Source organism: Bufo bufo, chromosome 5 (genome assembly GCF_905171765.1).
Source record: "Bufo bufo chromosome 5, aBufBuf1.1, whole genome shotgun sequence".
NCBI classification, from domain to species: domain Eukaryota; kingdom Metazoa; phylum Chordata; class Amphibia; order Anura; family Bufonidae; genus Bufo; species Bufo bufo.
In genome coordinates this window covers 444,662,676-444,685,500 of record NC_053393.1, presented here as the reverse complement: position 1 = coordinate 444,685,500, position 22,825 = coordinate 444,662,676, and the positions used below count along the sequence as shown (strand labels likewise).

The window sequence follows — 22,825 nt, the reverse complement described above, 5'->3', positions numbered from 1 at the left end:
AAGGGACAAAAATCAGTGATGGTTCGCTGGGATGAACGGGCGGAAGCGGCTTTTTCCACTTTGAAGTCAGCCCTGTGTGGGTCACCGGTTTTGGTGACGCCCGACTTCAATAGGGAGTTTGTGGTACAGACAGATGCCTCCAAAGTAGGCCTCGGTGCTGTACTCTCTCAGGAAGTCAATGGGGAGGAGCATCCTGTTGTCTTTTTAAGCCGCAAGCTCACCCCAGCTGAAACCAGGTATTGTATAGTGGAGAGAGAGTGCCTGGCTATCAAGTGGGCACTTGATTCTCTCCGCTACTATTTGTTGGTGAGAAAGTTCCGCCTAGTGACTGACCACTCCCCTCTCAAGTGGATGAGCCAGGCCAAAGATAGAAATGCCTGACTCACCAGGTGGTTCCTGTCCCTACAGAACTTTAAGTTCTCAGTGGAACACAGGGCAGGCCGGTTGCAGGGAAACGCGGATGCCCTGTCCCGGGTAAACTGTATGGCAGGTGTTCACCCCCTCAGGGTTGAACAAAGGGAGGTGGGGGGTATGTAAGAAGGTACCTGGAATCATCATGGATAGAAGGTATGTGTCACCAAGGTTCCTGGCCTCGGTGAAGTAAGAGTCTGTATTTTATGTGTCAGCAGCAGCTATTGCTAATTGACACCGTGAGATTTAGCATGGCTGTCATAGCTGATCTGGGACGGCTCTTACTGGGAGTAGTCAAATTGCTGGGTGGGTGACTACTCCCCATGTTCCTGGCCGGGTTTTGCCAGGCATAAAAAACAGCCAGCTCTGCCAGGTGTGGATTTACCTCCCACTGACAGTGGAGCTCAGGAGTCTGTGTGCTGTGAACTGAGGGCTGTGCTGGGATTTGAGGTTTGAGGCGGGCTGGAGGACTCAGGCCCCTCTAAAGTCAAACAGGCCGCCTATGGACTTGATGAGGCTGAACTGCTAACAGGGTGTGAATTAACACCCAGGAGAAAAGGTGACTTTTATTGTTTATGGATTTTCCTTGTGTGTGAACAAACACCAAGCCACCTGCGTTTTGTGATACACCTTATCTGCATTTTGTTATACACCAATGTGTGAATAAACACCGCTGTTTGATTCAAGAACTGTGTACTTTAACTCTTTACTGCATCCGCTAGTCCAAACTACCAGAGGCGAATCCCCACAATATATACAGTACAGACCAAAAGTTTGGACACACCTTCTCATTCAAAGAGTTTTCTTTATTTTCATGACTATGAAGACATTTAAAACTATGAATTAACACATGTGGAATTATATACATAACAAACAAGTGTGAAACAACAGAAAATATGTCCTATTCTAGGTTTTTCAAAGTAGCCACCTTTTGCTTTGATTACTGCTTTGCACACTCTTGGCATTCTCTTGATGAGCTTCAAGAGGTAGTCCCCTGAAATGGTCTTCCAACAGTCTTGAAGGAGTTCCCAGAGATGCTTAGCACTTGTTGGCCCTTTTGCCTTCACTCTGCGGTCCAGCTCACCCCAAACCATCTCGATTGGGTTCAGGTCCGGTGACTGTGGAAGCCAGGTCACCTGGCGCAGCACCCCATCACTCTCCTTCATGGTCAAATAGCCCTTACTTTCAAAGTTTTCCCAATTTTTCGGCTGACTGACTGACCTTCATTTCTTAAAGTAATGATGGCCACTCGTTTTTCTTTACTTAGCTGCTTTTTTCTTGCCATAATACAAATTCTAACAGTCTATTCAGTAGGACTATCAGCTGTGTATCCACCTGACTTCTCCTCTACGCAACTGATGGTCCCAACCCCATTTATAAGGCAAGAAATCCCACTTATTAAACCTGACAGGGCACACCTGGGAAGTCAAAAAAAACATTTCAGGGGACTACCTCTTGAAGCTCATCAAGAGAATGCCAAGAGTGTGCAAAGCAGTAATCAAAGCAAAAGGTGGCTACTTTGAAGAACCTAGAATATGACATATTTTCAGTTGTTTCACACTTGTTTGTTATGTATATAATTCCACGAAGTATTGATGCCTTCATAGTCATGAAAATAAAGAAAACTCTTTGAATGAGAAGGTGTGTCCAATCTTTTGGTGATATATATATATATATATATAAACCAGATAGTAACAGCAGAACAGTGTACAAAAAGTAGTTAGGGTGCAAAATCCTCTGGAAAGGTGATGACCCGTTTATTCCCAGGCAACGTTTCAGCCCACACACTGGGGCCTTTGTCAAGCAATTACAATAGTGTCTCACATGGGTATAAATACCCGGATACAATCATGTGATGAAAATGTGTCATTTAACCATTCAGAGTCTCAGTGATCACAATTTCCGATAATACAATCGATCATAACAAATAGTATAAAAGTGCATGATTACAATGTATACATACAATATTTCCATGATTACAAACGTGATTAAATACATATATCATGTCGATATTAATATAAACATATAAAGTGCTAGTGCATCAAGTAAGTGAAGGGTTAAAAAGAGGATAGGCTTAGCTGAACATACGCAGCTGACCTATATTCAGTATAGAGAAATAACAAATCAGCGTACCGTTAGAGGATCGATGTGTCCGCATGGAATCGGCGTTCCCCTGTAGCCACTGCGCAGGTGCCGAGTCAATAGGATCAATCCCCTCCCACGGACGCCGCAGCGCCACCCCCAGCAGTGCCCATATGTGTATATTTTTTTTTTTTTATTAATGGGAAAATATTACATATAACCTGTAATTTATTCAAGTAAATCCTTGCTCATTCAATGCTTAGGAGTCATGCGGGTGGTCGTTGGCAGCTATCTCTTTATACACAGTCAAGCAGAGATAGGCGTCAATCACCAATAGTACCTCCTACATGACTCTGCCTAAGTGGGCAGAAATAGTCGTAAGGGGAGATTACATGATCGGAAGTCTTGTATGCTGTATAACATGCTGCCCGCCTGCCTTGCACTGCATTTTTATGGCGCCAAGTTCACTTTAAATGTACAATAATATAAAATTGCATAAATATTCAAAGGTAGCAATAGCTCAGAGCCATTCAAACACAGTTCAGACATGCATTAATTGTGAAACCATCTTAATTAGCAACCGGAATGTCAAGAACTGTATGCAAAATGACAGCAATTACAACATTATCTATCATTTTATTTATGTGACCACAGAGCTCTCCAGCATTGCTTTCTATAAAACTAATGATAGGTTCCTGCAGCTGCCAGGCCGACAGTTACTGAATCTTCTTTCCTTCATTTCTGTGTTAATTAAGTTCCATATGCAAGGAGATAGTGCCAAACTCTCACACAATGGCGTAAGATTTCGGACAATTGTCCTGTCACGTTACAGAGATTTACAGCCGCCCTCAGCTCCAGTGAAGTACTGAACTCTATTTCATACATGACTATATTTATGAAGGTAGTGTGCATTAACTTTTTAATATATCCTGTAATTCATAACAACCAATGAGAACCACGTGTTGTTGGACCAGAGGGCATTTGAACAAAAAGCAATTCCTTAATATATTTCTGTTAAAGGGGTTGTCCCACGAAAAATATTCTACAGTTTTCCAACCAGCACCTGGATCTGATTACTTTTGTAATTGCATGGAATTAAATAATTAGCATAGCTTTTAAGTTCTTCAATAAAATGTATCTGTATAGCGCAATCTGCATTTTTTCTTTCTTTGTCCTGCTCACTGAGAAGGCCGCACATGCTCAGTTTCATCCTTCAACTGCCTCCTGAGCTGTGATAGGGAGAGCCTGGACACACCCCCTGAGCTGCAGCAGTAAAGACACTCCCCCTGAGATGTCAGCTTGATATAAATCTAGCAGAGCAATGAATGAGGAGATCTCTGGACCCTTGTGAGGTACAGGGCTGGCTCTAGCTTTGTTAGAAAGAAATTGTCATGTACTATATCATGTCTGATTTGAATTTTTTATATTAGCCCCCTTTAAGAGAATTTTTGAAATCTGCTCCTTGTCAATTGGGAGCAAATAGATAATATAGCTGGAAAATGGCTGGAGATGGAAATTCCAGTGACTTAAAGGGGTTATCCCATGAATAATGTACAAAATGAAAATCAGACATCATATAGTGTATGACATCCTTTTTCTAACAAAATTAGAAGCAGCCCTGTACCTCACATGGATCCAGAGAGCTCCCCATTCAGTGTTCCAATTGTTCTGCTAGATTTATTTCAAACTGTCAGCTTAGGGGGGGTGTCCTTTATCAGGGGTGTGTTCTTTCTGCTGCATCTGGTTGCAGTTGAAGGATGGAACTGAGTATATGCTTCCGTCTCAGTGAGCGGGACAGCAAAATTATAAAAAAGAGCAAACAGCAGGTGGTGCTATACAGACAGATTTCATTGAATAACTCAGTATAATAAATCTTTAATTACATGCAATTACAAAAGTATTCAGATCCAGGTGCTGGTTTGAAAACTGTAGAAAATGTTTCTTGGAGTTGTGGGGTTATCGGCATTTGACAACCCCTTTACAGATTCTCTAATAGGACAGAAGAAATTTAGGGGCGAGGGGCACCTGGATTCTGTCCATTGTTAGTAGCCAGAGCTGAGAGCAACTGCAGAGCGCAGCTCTCACTCTAGTGAGCCTAGTGCATCTGCACATTACCTGAACAACTCATTGACATCAATAGATGACACATACAAGGTTTTATTTCTTCTGTGCAACACTTTAAAGGGATATCCCACAAAAAATATTCTACATTTTTTAAAGCAGCACCTGGATCTGAATACTTTTGGTTTTGCATGTAATGAAACATTTAGTATAGCCACTGAGTTATTCAATAAAATGTATCTGTATAACGCCACCTGCTGTTTGTTCTTTTTCTTTATTTTTTTGTCTACTTGGCTGAGGTGGTCCATACTTCAACTTTCACCACCTCTATTTCCTGTTAAATGCTGTGTAAGTTAAAGGGAGAGAACTGTAGCTGAATGGAAACGCCCTCTGAAAAAGGACATGCCCCTGAGCTACCAGCTTAAAATAAATATAGCAGAGCAACTGGGAGGAGCTTTGGATCCATGTAGCGCATAGGGCTGGTTCTAGCTTTGTTGGAAAGAGATTTGCATGCACTATATGATTTTCATGTTTTTATATTAATCTTGGGAAAACATTTTCAAAGTGGTCATACAAGTGGTCACATTAGACTAAAGGCCCTTTTACATGAGCCAATAATCAGGAATGAACCATTATACAAATGTTCATTCCCAATAAATGGTCCATGTAGATGCTAATCACCCTATGAATGCGCAAAGGCTCGTTCATCAGGTAAAAGCAGGGTTGATGTAGCGCCTAAAATTGTTGTTTCTGAGCAGCATATCTTCCTGGGATTTGCCGCCCAGAAACAATGGTGGAAGATTTATCAATTTTGGTGCAATTTGCTAACTATAATAACTAACTTTTAGAGCTAGAGATGAAAGTGTTGAAAGTTGAGATCAAATTTATCAAATGTCCTACAGAACATAAACAAATTGCACCATTTTACACCAATTTGTGGGAGAAGAGCAGGAAGCACTGGTGGCCAGCTCTGCAGGAGCCTGTGACTTTTTAACAAAAAAATTGCAATTTCAATTACTACAAGCGACTTTTCACTAGTTTCCACTTGTCTTGGGTATGCTTACAACAACACCTATATTTGCGTCTTTTCTCTGATAACACATTTGTAACATGAAGTTCCTAGCGCCACTTTATTAACCACGCCCACTGTTCTTGGCAGACGTTGGCATGTGGTAGACTTGACGCTAACTGGATGACTTCTAATTTGTCTCATTTTGCATTATTATTTCGGCGCAGATTGATTGATAAATCTCCCCCAATTCATTGACTGGTTAGGCTGTTTAGAGGGGCCTTTATTTTGTCCAGACCCACCAGTCTTGGTGGGAATGTAGTGAGCCTGGTGGGAGGCAAGTGGATGGGAGTAGTAGTAGAGGTCCAATAGTGGTAGGTATCGTGGTGGCTGTGGTCCTTCCCTGGGCTAGTGCACAGTGAATAGAGGAACTGTATCCTTTCTTCCCCACAGGGCACACCCTGGTGATGGTCTCCTGCCTGGTGGTGGTTTGGGGTGCCCTTGGTGTGGGTGAGCAGGGGGGTGCAAGGCTCGTAGACAGGGCTGGCCGTAAGAGGCAACGATCAGGTCGGTTTTGGTGAAACAGATAACTCTTTACTGTCTTGGCGAAGCGCAAATACACGTACCCTTCTAGACAGGCACACTTCTTATTATGTACAGTCTTGTAAGAGTAGGCACAATTCTTTTCACCGATTGCGGTGAACAGTTTATCCTGAGACGGTGACTATGGGGTGAACAGGCCAGGGGGTCTCTCTGAGTCACTCTCCAATAAACCAAGCTATCTTTCTGTTCCGGCCAAAGCAACATACAGTCCTTTAACAGGTGGTCAGTCTGTCTCTTTAGTATGCTGAGTGTCTAAAGCAGTGATGGCGAACCGTTTAGAGGCCAAGTGCCCAAACTGCAACCCAAATCCCACTTATTTATCGCAAAGTGCCAACATGGCAATTTACCCTGAATACTACAGTCCAATATAGTCTATCTTCCATCCATCATGTAGCTATAATAGCCTGCCTACATTCAGTGCGCTGCCTGTGCCGTTCATAGCGCCCTGCGCTGATGAATAGCAGGAAAAGTCTAAGGCATATTGCTGCACCATAGACTTTTTCCAGGGTGCAGGTGCCCACAGAGAGGGCTCTGAGTGCCGCCTCTGGCACCCGTGCCATAGGTTCACCACCACTGGTCTAGAGTCTTTAGCTCAGCCACATGTATAATCTTCACAGACCTGCTCCATGCACAATTCCCTTGTAATGGCTGCTTTGTTCAGTTCTCCTCCCCCCTCCCCAGGCCGGCACCTGTTTTTGTAGCTGACTGTTCCTGTCGCAATTTCAGAGCTGTCCCCTGTCACTGTCTCAGACTACTAATTGAGGCAGCATTCGCCTGTAGATGAGGTGGGTAAAGCAGCCGGCTAGTTAAAGGGAATGTGTCATGATAAAATAACCTATTATTTAAAGAGGACCTTTCACCTATTCTTACCCTATGAACTAAGTATACAGCCATGTGGAGCGGCGCCCGGGGATCTCACTGCACTTACTATTATCCCTGGGCGCCGCTCCGTTCTGCCGCTATGCCCTCCGGTATCTCCGTTCCCTAAGTTATAGTAGGCGGAGATACCAGTCCCTAAGTTATGGTAGGCGGAGTCTGCCCTAGCGCTGGCCAATCGCAGCGCAGAGCTCACAGCCTGTGAGGTTATTTTCTCCCAGGCTGTGAGCTCTGCAATGCGATTGGCCAGCGCTAGGGCAGACTCCGCCTACCATAACTTAGGGAACGGAGATACCGGAGGGCATAGCAGGAGAACGGAGCGGCGCCCGGGGATAATAGTAAGTGCAGTGAGATCCCCGGGCGCCGCTCCACATGTCTGTATAGTTAGTTCATAGAGTAAGAATAGGTGAAAGGTCCTCTTTAAATCACATTTTTATGTAAAACTTTTTTTTTTTTAATTTTTTTTTTCTTGTCACTATCTACATTTAAATAAAAATGTATAATATCCTGCAGCTTTCACACTGGCCACTAGGTTCAAAATATGCAAAGATTTCCTGTCTTTTGAAAGCAGCTACACGGCATGTTCTGTGACCTGTGCAGAGGTCAGGAGGGAGCGGATAAGCTGTGATATTGCATATTGTCAATTGAATTGTAGATCCTGTGTTATCTATATAAGGCTACATTCACACGACCGTAAGTGTTTTGTGGTCCGTAAATTGCCGACCCGCAAAACACGGATACCGTCCGTGTGTGGTCCGCAATTTGCGGACCGCACATGGCTGGCACTATATAGAGAATGCCTATTCTTGTCCGCATAGGACATGCTCTATGTTTTTTGGGGGGCCACGGAATGGAACAACGGATACGGACATCAGACGGTGCGCTGTCCACATCTGCTGCGGTCCCATTGAAATAAATGGGTCTGTACCCGCTCCGCAAAATTGCGGAACGGATGCAAATCCATTTATACGGTCGTGTGAATGCACCCTTAAGGTGTTACTTTTTTTTAATAGAGACAGTGACATGGAAAAAAAAAAAAACTCGCCAAAAATTCAAAAAAATTATATTTAACATAAAAAATGTGATTTAAATAATAGATCATTTTCTAATTAGCCATTCCCTAAACCCCATATTCACAGTAAGTTCACACATTAACCCCTTATGCAGTGGGCCACTGGATCACTGCAGGAACAGCTGACCATCTAATAAGCATGGTATGGTATTAAATGGACAAAATAAAACATTGACTGGCACTGCATACATTTACATTATTTTTGTATTTTTTTTTAATTAAAGGGGTTGTACCCCTTTGGGCAGGGGGTGGGGGCAAACCCTACCTCTTCGTCAGATCTGCGAAGGAAAGCATACTTACCTGCTTCCTGGCGTTGGGTCCCCGCTGCCCCACTGTGCTCCCAGGATGTAAATTGTTTTGAGGTGGCTGCAGCCATTCGCCGGCCACACTGGTGACCTGTGCTCCTTACATCATACGTGACGCAAGGGGAGGCAGTGACAACCACTTTAACCTTTAGAGGACCCTATGATTTTCCATTTTTGCATTTTCATTTTTCACTCCCCATCTTCCCAGAGCCATAACTTTTTTATTTTTCCGTTCACATAGCCATATGTGGGTGTGTTTTTAGCAGGACAAGTTGTACTTTCTAATGGCACCATTTAATTCTAATTTTAATTTTTTTAATTTAATATCTTTATTAGTATATAAAAGGAATACACAAAGAAAGAATTTTAGTAAACACTCAATATAGTTAATACCTTTTTTCCTTTTCTATTTTTTCTTTTTATCGCCATATTCTATATTCTATCCTATAACTTTTTTATAGCTTATTTTGGCTTATTTTTTGTGGGGTGACCTTTAGCTTTCAATGATACCATTTTGAAGTGTGTCTGACTTTTTGATCAGTTTTTATTCAATTTTGCTGGGGAGGTGAAGTGAAAAAAAATGGCAAATTGGCTATTTTGGATTTTTTTTTTTCGTTATGCCATTCGTCGTATGGGATAAATATTGTTATATTTTAATAGTACGGGCATTTTGAATGCGGCAATGCCAATGATGTTTTTTTATTTTTTATTTTAATTTATTTTATTTTTTTGGGGAAAGAGGGGTAATTTGAACTTTTATATTTTTTTATATGTTTAAAAACTTTTTTTTAAACTTTTTTCAATCTTTTTTTTATATCACCCTAGGTGACTATAACTAGTAAGCATCATATTGCCAATTTGTATTCTGTGATGAGTATTTATCCATCACAGAAAACACCATTCACTGAATTGAAATACAGTGCTGCAACCTGCAGGCTTGTATTGGTATATACCAGTGATGGGTATCGGAGCCTGCTTGAGGCACCAAACTATCACAGACATACAAAAGCTTCCCGATCTAAGCCAGGGGAGGCTGTTACTGGTGCCGGAGCTCGCGGCTCCCATGTTTTCACCTCTCAGATAACGTGGTCATTGTGTAGAAGAAAAGGAGGACCCTCCCTATAATGACCACCATCAGCAGTAAATATGTTCAAGAGGGGAGTAGATTATTGACCTATCCTTGGGGTAGGTAATCAATATCTGATCGTGGGGGTCCAACACCTGGCACCTCCAGAGGCCACAGCACTCCTGTGAGTACTTTGCCCTCTTCATAGCTTATTATGCACAGTGCCATACATTGTATAGTGGTTGTGCTTGGCATTGCAGTCCAGGTCCATTCACTTGAATGGGACTGAGCTGCAAATATGCCATGTGACTGATATATCAATGGCCCAGAAAAGGCTGCAGCTCTCACCAAAGCGGTGTGGCCTCTTCATACAGCTGATAGTCGGAGGTGCCTCCAGTCATAGGCCCATCAACCAGATATTGATGACCTATCCTAAGTTTTTACCCCTGAAAAACCTCTTTAAAGTTTATTATTATCATGGTAGTTTCTCAGAGGTTTTTTCCCTTCTTTGGCATTCTACTATATATTGTTTCCCCTTCATCAACTCACTTTAGAGGCTACTTTAACAATGTCATTGACCTACAAAGTTGCTGGACGGACCCCCATAGCAGCTTCTCTGGTAGGCTAATGCTTGATATCAACAGTAGTGATACATTCTTATTAACACTTGTTTGGCACAGATCTGCACTTTACATGAGAATCTAGAGAACACTAGAGCTAACACTGGCTGGTTACTGGTGATAGATTGGGGATTATTGGAGTAACAGTGTGTGGCGGCATAACATGTCATTGCTAATGCAGACAGTGTAATTAATGGCTGTTTCATTATGAGATCTCAGCAAATGACAGTGTGCATGCTAAGAATATGTGGCATTGCTGTTACTTTATTGTTGAGAGAAAACACTTTGAAGGTAGCTGAATCATATTTCATAAATCATAGTCAAGCCTGTGCTGAAGGGACAATCATAGGGCAGACTAGCACATTGTTGGCTATAGAAGTTTTGCAGTTCCAAGTATTTACCAAGTGCATTCTTCGATCACTTATATTCATGGGGAAACAAACGTTCTAGTCTCATGAGCTTACATTCTCCGCAATAATGTAGCAGAGGTAACAACATCACATTTAGCGAAATTGAACTGTCAACGCTCAAATACTACTGGATCTGTCAGACTGTACAGAATGGGGGCAATCACATTGCAGGTTAATTCCATGTTCACAATACCAGCAGTCTATGAACTTGTAGCTCATGCCTCACTGTATTAATAGTTGATACTGACATATTATCCAAAAAGAGACTGCGCCTACAAAATATCTTCTTGTATAAGTATTATATTAAGGCTGAGGTAGGCTGCCTGCTGTTCTATCACCTATCCACAAGCAGGCCGCTGTTCTTGAAATATCAGCAGCCAAGGAGAGGCCAAGGGCCATGGCCAGTCCCTTGGCAGGTCATGGCCTGTTAACATCTTCGGCGAGCCTGAAGGATGGGCTTGGATCCCAGTCAGAGTTTCCGAGCAGAAATGTCAGCTTACTTGGTGCCTAGAGTTGGAAATCCTACTGTACCCATACCTTTTACTATCACCATGGGGTTGGCAATAGGATGGCTAATAGCCCGTGATCTCCTTTACAGCTGGACAAGGCTTTTTATCACACCATGGAAGGTCCCAGAGGGCCAGAGCAAAGAGGTGGAAGATATTAGCTGTGATGCACCTGCCATCAGAGGGTGCCAGAGCTCTGTAACTAGCATAAGCCAGTCCGGCACCCAAAGATCCTGTTGTTGCATAAAAGGCAGTAAAAAGCAGCAAGAAAAAAAAGGTAAAGGAGCCCAGAACCTAGGGTAATAGACTGCCCTATATTCTCACATTGTTTAGTTTAGTTTTCTATGCTGTTGGTCCTGTAAACAGTCTGCCCTATAGACTCTACTCTAAATGGACTTACTTCACCTTACACCTTGCACCTCGCTTCTCTTCTCAGGCAAAAGAAAAAAAAAGAAGTTGTGTTAAGTTAAAGCATCATGCCCAGAGAAAAGACTCTAATGTACACAAGCTCTTGTTAAGTAATCTTTAATATCTGTACCTAGAGAAGAGACTTCGACGTATCTAAGCCACTCTGAAATGTTTACCTATTCTGTTAAGTGTGATACTCAGGGTATGGACTTTAACATACCTAAGCTCCCTGTGTCTTATTACATTTTAGCAGAAGTCATGGACTATTTTTTATTTTTGTTATAGTAGCAATGGACTATTTTTTCACTTAAAGTGGACTTTACCCTTAAAATAGAGAATGACACCCTATATCATCACTCTATGTGAAGATATTGTCATCCCAGATCCTATCTGCTGTGAACTGAATGCCTAGATGTACTGTCTATTATGCATGTGCCTTAACCTAATTCTTGCAGGTAGAAGACAAGAGGAAGGAGCTAGCCTGTCCTGTGTCTTGTCTGTATGCATGCTGAATTGCAGGGGATCTATGTGTCAATACATCGGGCTGGCTTATCTCACAATAAGGAGGGGTGCAGTACACAAGAGGAGTACTGCAAAGGGTTAACTAAAGCTTAGAGGGTTTATGCAACGTTATTGACTTAAATGTTGTGATTTATTGTATTCTATGTGCACTTAGTAGTAATGCATAGGCAACCAAACAGTTAACAAATTGGCAGACTGTTTAGGTTACCAGGGTGATGGACCAGGTCTATCCCCTGGTGAGGTTCAGGCGTCTAGTCTGAAGAAAGCTACAAGAAGGATGTGTGTGGGAGAGTTCCTGCAGACCAGGCCCTAGTTCACAGAACCTCAGTCTCTGAGACTGCAGCGGGCAAAAAAGCAAATTCACTACCAGAGTACTCCTGAGAGAAGGTCTCTGCATCTGCCCTGCTGCCTTGCACCCTGTCAACTATTCAACATGAGGTGCACCCCATCTACCACCATGCAGGAGCCCCAATACCCCGGTATGCCCTGAGGGAAGAAAGGGTACACCCGGGTAGTCACTGGGCAGCCCTAGGGACTGACACAGTGGAGATTGTCACCATGAACTGTGAGTATTACTAACACCCTCAGAGCCACAACTACCACTCCCATCTTCCCTGCTCACCCCAGCGGCTCTCTACAAAAGCAGTAAATTGCAGTGCACAGGGGGCACCATGTGGATAGGAGATTTGTGTGGTGCTGTGATCTTAGTTGACCTCTTTAGTGGAAATAATAATATTTCCTAATCAGAATCATCAACTTGAAAAGGGAAAGATGAAAATAATATGTATATTATGAGTAGGTCGTGGAGGGCATCCTATAATTATTGTCCATTATACTGGCCCTTCACAGGATCCTTGCCAGCCCCTTAGGCATGTGTAAACATACTTTTAAGTTCATTCCTGTTATTAGGTTATGTTTTCAAATGTGATTGTATTAGAATGACAATGTCATTTATTACTGTGTGTGTAAAGACAATTTGTGTGAGAGATTAAAAGATGTAATTCTGGGTAGCACATTGAGTACTGCTGGCAATGCCAAGTATATACTCATGTAATCTGCCAAACAATCAAAGTCCCAACTGGGTTCTCAGCATAAAAGTGCAGTTGTGTAACTTACCCTATTGAGAATATATATGACGTCACTGTGCTTAAAGGACAATTCATCAGGATGGTTCCCTGTGCAGTCCCATAGTCCTCTGTAGTAATTTGTATAGTCGGTCTCTTTTCCTATTGAAACAAACAACCATGAGAGAAAGTTCTGATGCCACACACAGATCCAAAACAAATGGAATGTATTCCTCCAATGTATTCAAATGGAGATTGGATCACAAGAGGATTTGTAGACCTCAGATCTGATTGGATCAGTTTGGTCACCTCTAGTATCATAATGTGCAAAAGGTTTAATATAGTCTGCAAAATGGTAATAAACAAAATAGTAATAAACAAAATATGAATGCACTTCTGCATGTTCCCCGGTGGGTTTCTTCAGGTTCTCCCATTTCCTCACATACTCTAAGAACTGTTGTTTCTATTGTGTATTAGATGACATGTACATCTATATTGCTTTCTGTCCATGTGTCACAATTTCAGACGGATGGGTATTCTCTGGAAAGTCATTAATGTAGAGGAGTTATTAGTTAGATATTTCCCATATACAGTTCTTGCATCCCCAACAATGTTTTTGGTGTCTGCATCTAAGTAAGTCATTGTGATATCTGAGCAGCATGGTGGCTCAGTAGTTAGCACTGGGGTCCTGGGTTTGAACTCGACCAAGGACAACATCTGCATGGAGTTTGTATGTTCTCCCCGTGCTTGCGTGGGTTTCCTCCAGGTACTCTGATTCCTCCCACACTCCAAAGACATACTGATAGGGAACTTAGATTGTGAGCCCCATTGGGGACAGCTTGATGCTAATGTCTGTAAAGTGCTGTGGAATATGTCAGTGTTATATAAGTGCGTAAAATAAATAAACATCACCGATGTGAGGAGTCCCAAGGGGGGTCCCCAACGAGTTTAAGGCCAGAGATCAGGTGGCAGCTGGATTTGAATCCCTACTCCCAATAGTGACAACAAGAACGTCAACTGGATAAACTACATATATTATAATCAGCAAAGATTTGTAAACTACACCCGTGATGCCCTAAAAGGAATTTCAGAACAGTTGGAGGCTACTTCTGCTGTGGCCTTTCAGAACAGGATGGCCCTAGATATGATCCTAGCTGAGACTGGGGGAGTTTGTAAAATGATTGGGGAAACTTGCTGCACCTACATCCCAGATAACACTGGCCCCAAAGGGAAGGTAACTGAAGCAATAAACAAGCTTACTAACCTCTCAGAGGAATTAAAACTCAACTCAGGGATAACAGACCCATGGGATAAGTACTTTGGATGGTTCAAAAATTGGAAATCCTTCCTCACCCAGATAGGTATGGTGATAGTCTTGATGCTAGTATTAATGTCAGTAGTGTTATGTTGTATTGTACCCTGTGTCCGAAAAATATGTGAAAAACTTGTGACCTCAACTACTGAACAGCCCATCATGCTGCTATATGGTGAAGAAGAAATGGAAACCAAAGAATTCAACACAAGTTCCCCCACCAATTACGATGTCGTACAGAGATAGGGAAAGATGAATCCCAGGGTACTATCATAAGTCCGATTAACCAGGAGTCTACCCAAAAGGGGTAGGTTGTTGCCACTGCGGGTGAAGAGGATTGAGAATGGTATTCCCAGGGGTTCACTAGGCAGGGAAAGTTCTACAATCAAGAATTCAAGGGGGGACTGTTATGGAATATAATGGACACTTGCTTGTCACTTACAAAATGGTGTCTGTCTGAGAGACAACCCCCAGTATGCATTCTATGATTGAAACTATTTACAGCACAGACTTGAAACTGTCAGGAATTCCTCTGAGTCTATCATACATATGAAGGAATTTTGGACTATTAAGAGAACCATTGTAAAATATATATTTATTGATATACTGAATACTACTTTTTATATCTACTTCTATATCTACTTTTTATATCAATTTTTTACATCAAAATTTTTTATTTTATAATTTTTTATGCATTTTTGGCAGCCAAACAAAAGTTTCTTCATCAATATGTATTTCTTATTTGACACCATATTAAGAAGCACCTTATATAGTCCTGACAACCTTTTTTCCGTTGACTTGGGTCTAATCTGAATTTGTTGTGTTATTTATGGTCAGATATGAGGCTTTGATGTATCATATAATGGTTAGCAACCAAACTTGGAGTTTTATGTGATGTTTTTGTAATTCTAGACAAGATGAAGTCAAAACCGAACACATACCGCACCGATAACGCAGGATGTATATATGCATTTTTCTCTTCAGATGATACATAGATCTATAAGGGACAAGTGTATGAAATCATTTGTATTTCGGAGATTGCTAAAACATAAAAATTGTCATGTGAAAATACTGATGTATATATCGATTTGAACACTGTTGCAATATTCTTCAATTATGGACACCATATGCTAATCAACAACAGACCTTTGCACCCCATACCAATCCGAATAATAATATATACTCTATATACCGGAACTGACGTTTTGGAATCAATTAACCATCCAGTCCATGAATTACACATTACTGTGATCCCTATAAAAGAGGGATGTCAAAAGGGGGGATGTCTACCACTGAGGAAGGGGTGAATGAACATACCCAGAAACGCGTCTGGTGCCACATCCCCCGCCATTTGTGACCAGATATATCAACATCCATCGATCCAAACCGACCCGGAAAAAGTGGGATCCATTACCTTCGAAAGCTACCCGCGCGATTTGACGGCCAAACACAAGAAAGGACCGGGATACCAACTGGCCCACGTGTGGAACAATAAGCCACCAGTGTGGTCTTTACTAGAAGAAAAAGCTCCCGATATCGTAGTGCGACAACATCATTAGCACAACGCGGGGAGCAGCAATATCCCACGGCTTGGTTAAGACTGACTCGATGGAAGCTGGATAAAAGGTAACTTTATAATCGCTTGCAAGCTTCAAAGTAGCGGGACGCCGCTACTCATTCTGATCGAGCGGGACGCCGCTCTGCTCAGGAGAGTTTTTTAAAATAGTATTCATAGGACGGATTGGCTTTGGTTGTGAAAAATATTAAGGAACTTTGAAGTTACTCCATTGAATGATAGAGGTGGACTCAATATTTACCTTCGATTTATTTTAGTTTGGCCATTTTAGATCATCACCATCGGTATACTGTTGTTGGGGCTGTGTACTATTTAATTGAATATTGTCTAGACCAAATTTGCTGCTATTCAGACATATCAACTGCTGTCATTTACAAAAATTTGGGATTTTATATGTTTTTATAGCAAGTTCCATCGTTTTAGAATATTCAGTATATCAATAAATATATATTTTACAATGGTTCTCTTAATGGTCCGAAATTTCTGAGAGTGCCCTGCCCTTTATTCCTTCATTTCTCATTTTATAGTGATCGAGTGAGTGTTCTCCATTGGTAAGGTGCACCTTTTTTTTGGTTTTCAGATATCCTTGTGCGACATCTAACCCCGTTTTTTCTATCATACATATGCCTTAAACTTATTTCCTGTTTACATTCCTTCTTGCTAAAAGACCAATCATGTGAGCCTACTCCTTCCACTAATATGGAGGGTATATAATGTGAAGCCCCCACCTAATAAATTAGAGTTATGCTTTGACCTTATCTAGTGTCAGTGTTATTTCTTTCGCCGTGCATGCACGTATCTATCTAATTTGGAGCAGTGTATCAACCTACCTGACCATTGATCAGAACCAGAACAGTTCCAGTCAGCTAAGCTGCTGTGACTTAACTTTGTTACTGCTGGTTAAGGCCTTGTGACATCACAAGTGTGTTTCGTTCAGATACGCTTACGCTGCAGTGACATCACAAGTGAGTTTTCAGTTGAGCAAGCTGCTGTGATATCACAACTGAGTTCTATCAGGTAAGCTGTTATGACATCACAAGTGGGTTTCAGGCAGGTAAGCTACTGTGACATCACAAGTGGGCTTTATACACATAAGCTGGTTAGATCACAGTTGTGTTTTAGTCAAGTCCCTGCTCTGACATCCTAAGTATCTTTCAGTCTGGTAAGATGCCGTAACACCACAACAGTTTTTCTTTCAGGTAACTTCTGTGACATCACAGCTACAGTCTTGTGAAAAAATTAGGACACCCTTTGAAAGCATGTGGTTTTTTGTAACATTTTTAATAAATGGTTATTTCATCTCCGTTTCAACAATACAGAGAGATTAAAGTAATCCGACTAAACAAAGAAAACTGAAGAAAAGTCTTTTCAAGATCTTCTGTAAATGTCATTCTACAAAAATGCCTATTCTAACTGAGGAAAAAGATAGGACACCCTTGCCCCTAATAGCGAGTGTTACCTCCTTTGGCTGAAATAACTGCAGTGAGACGGTTCTTGTAGCCATCTACCAGTCTTCGACATCGGTCTGAGGAAATTTTACCCCACTCCTCAATGCAGAACTTTTTCAGCTGTGAGATGTTTGAGGGGTTTCTTGCACGTACAGCCCTTTTCAAGTCACCCCACAGCATCTCAATGGGATTCAAATCTGGACTTTGACTTGGCCATTCCAGGACTCTCCATTTCTTCTTTTTCAGCCAATCTTTGGTTGATTTACTAGTATGTTTTGGGTCATTGTCATGTTGCATGGTCCAGTTCCGCTTCAGCTTTAATTTTCTAACTGATGGTCTCACATGTTCTTCAAGCACCTTCTGATACACAGTAGAATTCATCGTGGATTCTATGATGGTGAGCTGACCAGGTCCTGCTGCAGCAAAGCAGCCCCAAACCATGACACTTCCACCTCCATGCTTCACAGTTGGTATGAGGTTCTTTTCTTGGAATGCTGTGTTTGGTTTACGCCAAACATGTCCTCTGCTGTTGTGTCCAAATAATTCAATTTTGGACTCATCTGTCCAAAGAACATTATTCCAGAAGTCCTGGTCTTTGTCAACTTTATCGCTGGCAAATGTCAGTCTGGCCTCGATGTTTCTCTTGGAAAGCAAAGGTTTCCTCCTTGCACACCTCCCATGCAAGTTAAACTTGTACAGTCTCTTTCTGATTGTAGAGGCATGTACTTCTACATCAACAGTAGCCAGAGCCTGCTGTAGTTCTCGAGATGACACTTTAGGGTTTTTGGATACCTCTTTTAGCATCTTGCGGTCTGCTCTTGGGGTGAACTTGCTGGGGCGACCAGTCCTGGGCATGTTGGCAGTTGTTTTGAAAGCCCTCCACTTGTAGACTATCTTCCGGACAGTGGAATGGCTGATTTCAAAATCTTTTGAGATCTTTTTAAATCCCTTCCCAGACTCATAGGCTGCTACAATCTTTTTTCTGAAGTCCTCTGACAGCTCTTTTGCTCTCACCATGGTGCTCACTCTCACTTCAACAGTCAGGAGCACACCAAACTAAATGTCTGAGGTTTAAATAGGGCAAGCCTCATTCAACATGCAGAGTAACGATCTACTAATTATGTGCACCTGGTGTGATATACCTGTGTGAGATCTGAGCCAATTTAAGAGGGAATACATGTGAGGGTGTCCTATCTTTTTCCTCAGTTAGAATAGGCATTTTTGTAGAATGACATTTACAGAAGATCTTGAAAAGACTTTTCTTCAGTTTTCTTTGTTTAGTTGGATTACTTTAATCTCTCTGTATTGTTGAAACGGAGATGAAATAACCATTTATTAAAAATGTTACAAAAAACCACATGCTTTCAAAGGGTGTCCTAATTTTTTCACATGACTGTATTTTACGTCAGGTAAGTTGTTGTGTTAAAGTAATGTGTACGCTGCCAGTTGTGACCTCATGAGTGTGTTTCGGACAGAATAGCTGTACTTTCAGGTAAACTCTGGGTTGGACACACCATAAGTACCATCATTAACCGTTGGAAATCATTTTCTATTCTCGTACAGGAGCCCTTTACTGATGGTATCCTTCCCTGTTTCGGAGAATAAGTTGGGGAACAAGGGCCCTTTTACATGGGCTGATGATGGTAAACAAACATAGCTTGCACGTGATTCCCCCGGCAACCATGCCGCCGATCAACTGACAATCAGTCGTTTGCTGGATAGTCACATGTTTTCTCTTTTATGTCGCACTAAAAATTATTGTTTGTTGGCAGCACATCACACTGTGTAAGCAGGTAATGTGCTGACGACAAATGAAAACCGAATGAAAAATAAATGATCGTATTAAAGGGGTTTTCCGGACTCCTGATATTGATAGCCTATCCTCAGGATAGGTTATCAATATCTGATCATGGGGGTCCATGGGCACTTCCACTCAGGCCAATAGAGCAGTCAATAATAAGGATGTTTGTATCTGACCATTTTCTGCATTTACGTTCTGCAGTCATCGCTACTGTATACGGATAACCGATTGTTACTACAATCATTCGTCACCATACAGTTCCATTGTTCGTTGGCAGCACATCTCTGTCTACAAGGAGAAATGTGTGTCATGGTCTTACCTGCTTGCTGCTCTCCTTCGTTTGACATGTGCTGGCGGCCATCTTGGTTTCTGGGTTTCTTGTAGCCTTCCACCCTGCGGCTCCTCCTTCCCCTGGGAGGAGCTGGATGCCTAGCTCATATATATAGGAGGTCTGTGGCTTCAGTTCCTTGCTTGGTCCTCTTGTGTTCACATGCTTCTAAGACTGCTGCTGCTTCTGGTTCCTGATCCTGGCTTCGTCTGACTACCCTGCTGGTTCCTGATCCTGGCTTCGTCTGACTACCCTGCTGGTTTCTGATCCTGGCTTCGTCTGACTACCCTGCTGGTTCCTGATCCTGGCTTCGTCTGACTACCCTTCTGGTTCCTGACCTCTGGCTTTGCAAAGACTCTGCTCGGTTTCACCATCCGTTTGGACTTTTGCTTTACAGCTTTATTTTCAATAAAGCCTTCTTATTTTCACTTATCTCTTGTTGTACGTCTGGTTCATGGTTCCGTGACATTAGGACCAAGCCATGAATTCTGACGGTACAGGGCCATCCTCGCTACCCACGCTGGTTGCCAGACTTGATCAGCAGGATCACCTGTTGGGTCGGTTCGCTGTGGCGTTGCAAACCCTGCTTGAACGCACGGCTCATTTCGCTCCCGTTGCCGATGGGTCGGTTGTCGCTCCTGGGCTCGCTCCTACTGCCGCTCCGGTTGTTGCGCCAGAGTCTAGCCCGACACCTGTTGTTGCGCCTGCGGTGTTTTGGGGTATGACCGGTTCTGCCCCTCTTCCACAGCGCTTTGGGGGAGAGCCAACTCAGTGCCGAGGTTTCCTTAACCAGGTGGGCATTTATTTCGAGTTGCTGCCACATGCCTTTCCTACTGAGAGATCAAAGGTGGGCTTCTTGATCTCGCTGCTCTCGGACAAGGCCTTGGCCTGGGCCAGCCCTTTATGGGAGAACAACAATCCGGTGGTTGCCGAGTTTTCCGGTTTTGTTGCTTCTCTTCGGAAGGTATTCGATGTGCCGGCTCGTGCTGCCTCTGCTGCGAAGCTCCTTATGTCCATCAGACAGGGTTCACGATCCGTAGCTGAATACGCCATTGAGTTTCGTACCCTGGCAGCAGAGGTGGGCTGGAATAATGAGGCTCTGGTCGCTGCTTTCTCTCATGGTCTCTCGGATGCCTTGAAGGATGAGGTTGCAGCTAAGGACCTACCAGTTGAGCTCGAGTCTCTTATTTCTTTCCTGATTTTGATTGACACCAGACTCAGGGAGAGACCTTCCTTTAAGGAGAACCTGCGGAGGTCTTCTAACAGATTGGTGCCTACGTTTGCTGTCCCACCCGTGCCTCCCTCTCCTCCCACGCCTCCTGGGGATGACTTGTCTGGGGGTGAACCCATGCAGCTGGGGTTTGCTCGCCTGTCCGAGGGGGAGAGGGCACTCCGGAGACGCGAGGGCCGATGCATGTACTGTGGTCTCGGTGGGCATTTTCGGTTGGCATGTCCGAACCGTCCGGGAAACGCTCGTACCCTGAGATCCTGTCGGGGGCAGATCTTGGGTGGAGTCTCCTCGTCCCCGGTTTCCCGTGTTGACAAACCACTGATCACTGTTGTCCTCTCCTGGGTCGGGGGCTCGGTGACGACCCAGGCGTTGGTGGACTCTGGTGCTGGTGGTTTGTTCATTGATAGTGTGTTCGCTGCCGCCAATTCCATTCCTCTGCAGGCTCGAGGTTCCCCACTGGCTCTTGAGGCGATAGACGGCAGACCCCTTCTGCCGCCACACGTGACTCATGAGACCCTTCCAGTGGGGATAGCCATTGGTGCCGTTCACAGAGAGTCGGTCTGCCTCCAGGTTATTTCATCTCCACACTACTCGGTGGTCTTGGGGTACCCCTGGCTCCAGAAGCATAATCCGACTTTCGATTGGAGATCGGTCGAGATCCTCTCGTGGTCACCGCAGTGTGGGGCTAGTTGCATCCATGGGTCTGTCAAGTAGCTGTGTACTTCCTCGGACTCTCTGTTGCCTCCTGAATACGAGGAGTACCGGGATGTATTCGATAAGGTGCGCGCGGTTGCCCTACCTCCGCACCGCCCATACGATTGTGCCATAGAGTTACAATCTGGTGCCGTTCCTCCTCGTGGCAAAGTCTATCCACTGTCGGTAGCGGAGAATGAGGCCATGGAGGAGTACGTGAGGGAGGCGCTTTCACGCGGACACATTCGCAAATCTTCGTCCCCGGCAGGGGCTGGATTTTTCTTTGTGAAAAAGAAGGGCGGTGAGTTGAGGCCTTGCATCGATTACAGGGGTCTCAATCGCATCACGATCAAGAACGCTTACCCGATACCCTTGATTTCCGAGCTGTTCGATCGCCTTAAAGGGGCCACGGTCTTTACCAAACTCGACCTGAGGGCGGCATATAACCTGGTAAGGATCAAGGCGGGCGATGAGTGGAAGACCGCGTTTAACACCAGGACCGGTCATTACGAATCCTTGGTTATGCCCTTTGGGTTGTGCAATGCGCCCGCAGTCTTTCAGGAATTCATCAACGATGTTTTCCGTGACCTGTTGCAGCAGTGTGTGGTAGTCTATTTGGATGACATCTTGGTATATTCTGAATCCATGGAGGCCCACATTCTGGGTGTCAGACGAGTGTTGCAACGGTTACGAGAGAACAAGCTGTTCGGTAAGCTTGAGAAATGCGAATTTCACCGATCCCAGGTAACCTTCTTAGGTTACATCATTTCCGCTGAGGGGTTCTCCATGGATCCTGAGTAGGTTTCGGCTGTCTTACAGTGGCCCCAGCCCAGTGGTCTTCGTTCCCTGCAGCGCTTTTTGGGCTTCGCCAATTATTATCGGAAGTTCATCAGGGACTTTTCCATGCTGGCCAAGCCTCTCACGGATCTGACCAGGAAGGGCAGTAATTCCCAGGTCTGGCCGCTTGAGGCCATCCGAGCTTTTGAGGCCCTAAAGTCCGCCTTTGTGTCGGCTCCGATTCTGTCGCATTCCAACCCTGGGTTGCCCTTTGTCCTCGAGGTGGACGCGTCTGAGACGGGAGTAGGCGCCCTTCTGTCTCAGCGTAGAACACCAGAGGGTCCTCTGCTTCCTTGTGGGTTTTACTCCCGGAAACTGTCTTCCGCGGAGTGCAACTATCAGATTGGTGACAGGGAGTTATTGGCCATCGTGCAGGCCCTTAAAGAATGGAGGCACTTGCTCGAGGGTTCGGTGGTTCCGGTTCTCATCCTGACGGACCACAAGAATCTGACCTACCTTTCTGAGGCCAAGAGATTGACACCACGTCAGGCCAGATGGGCTCTGTTCTTGTCACGTTTTAATTACGTGGTCTCCTACCTACCCGGTTCCAAGAACATCAGGGCGGATGCCTTATCACGGCAGTA

The 22,825-nt window shown here is 43.7% G+C and overlaps 1 protein-coding gene across 1 annotated transcript in view; it reads right to left on the bottom strand.

The window, feature by feature from the left end:
* Positions 1-22,825, bottom strand: part of SKAP2 (src kinase associated phosphoprotein 2) — a 317,931-nt gene that overhangs the window by 41,077 nt on the left and 254,029 nt on the right. Inside the window, exon 11 of the mRNA XM_040433605.1 lies at positions 13,068-13,177. Within this exon, the coding sequence (XP_040289539.1) occupies positions 13,068-13,177 (110 nt within the window). The remainder of the gene's footprint in view (positions 1-13,067; positions 13,178-22,825) is intronic.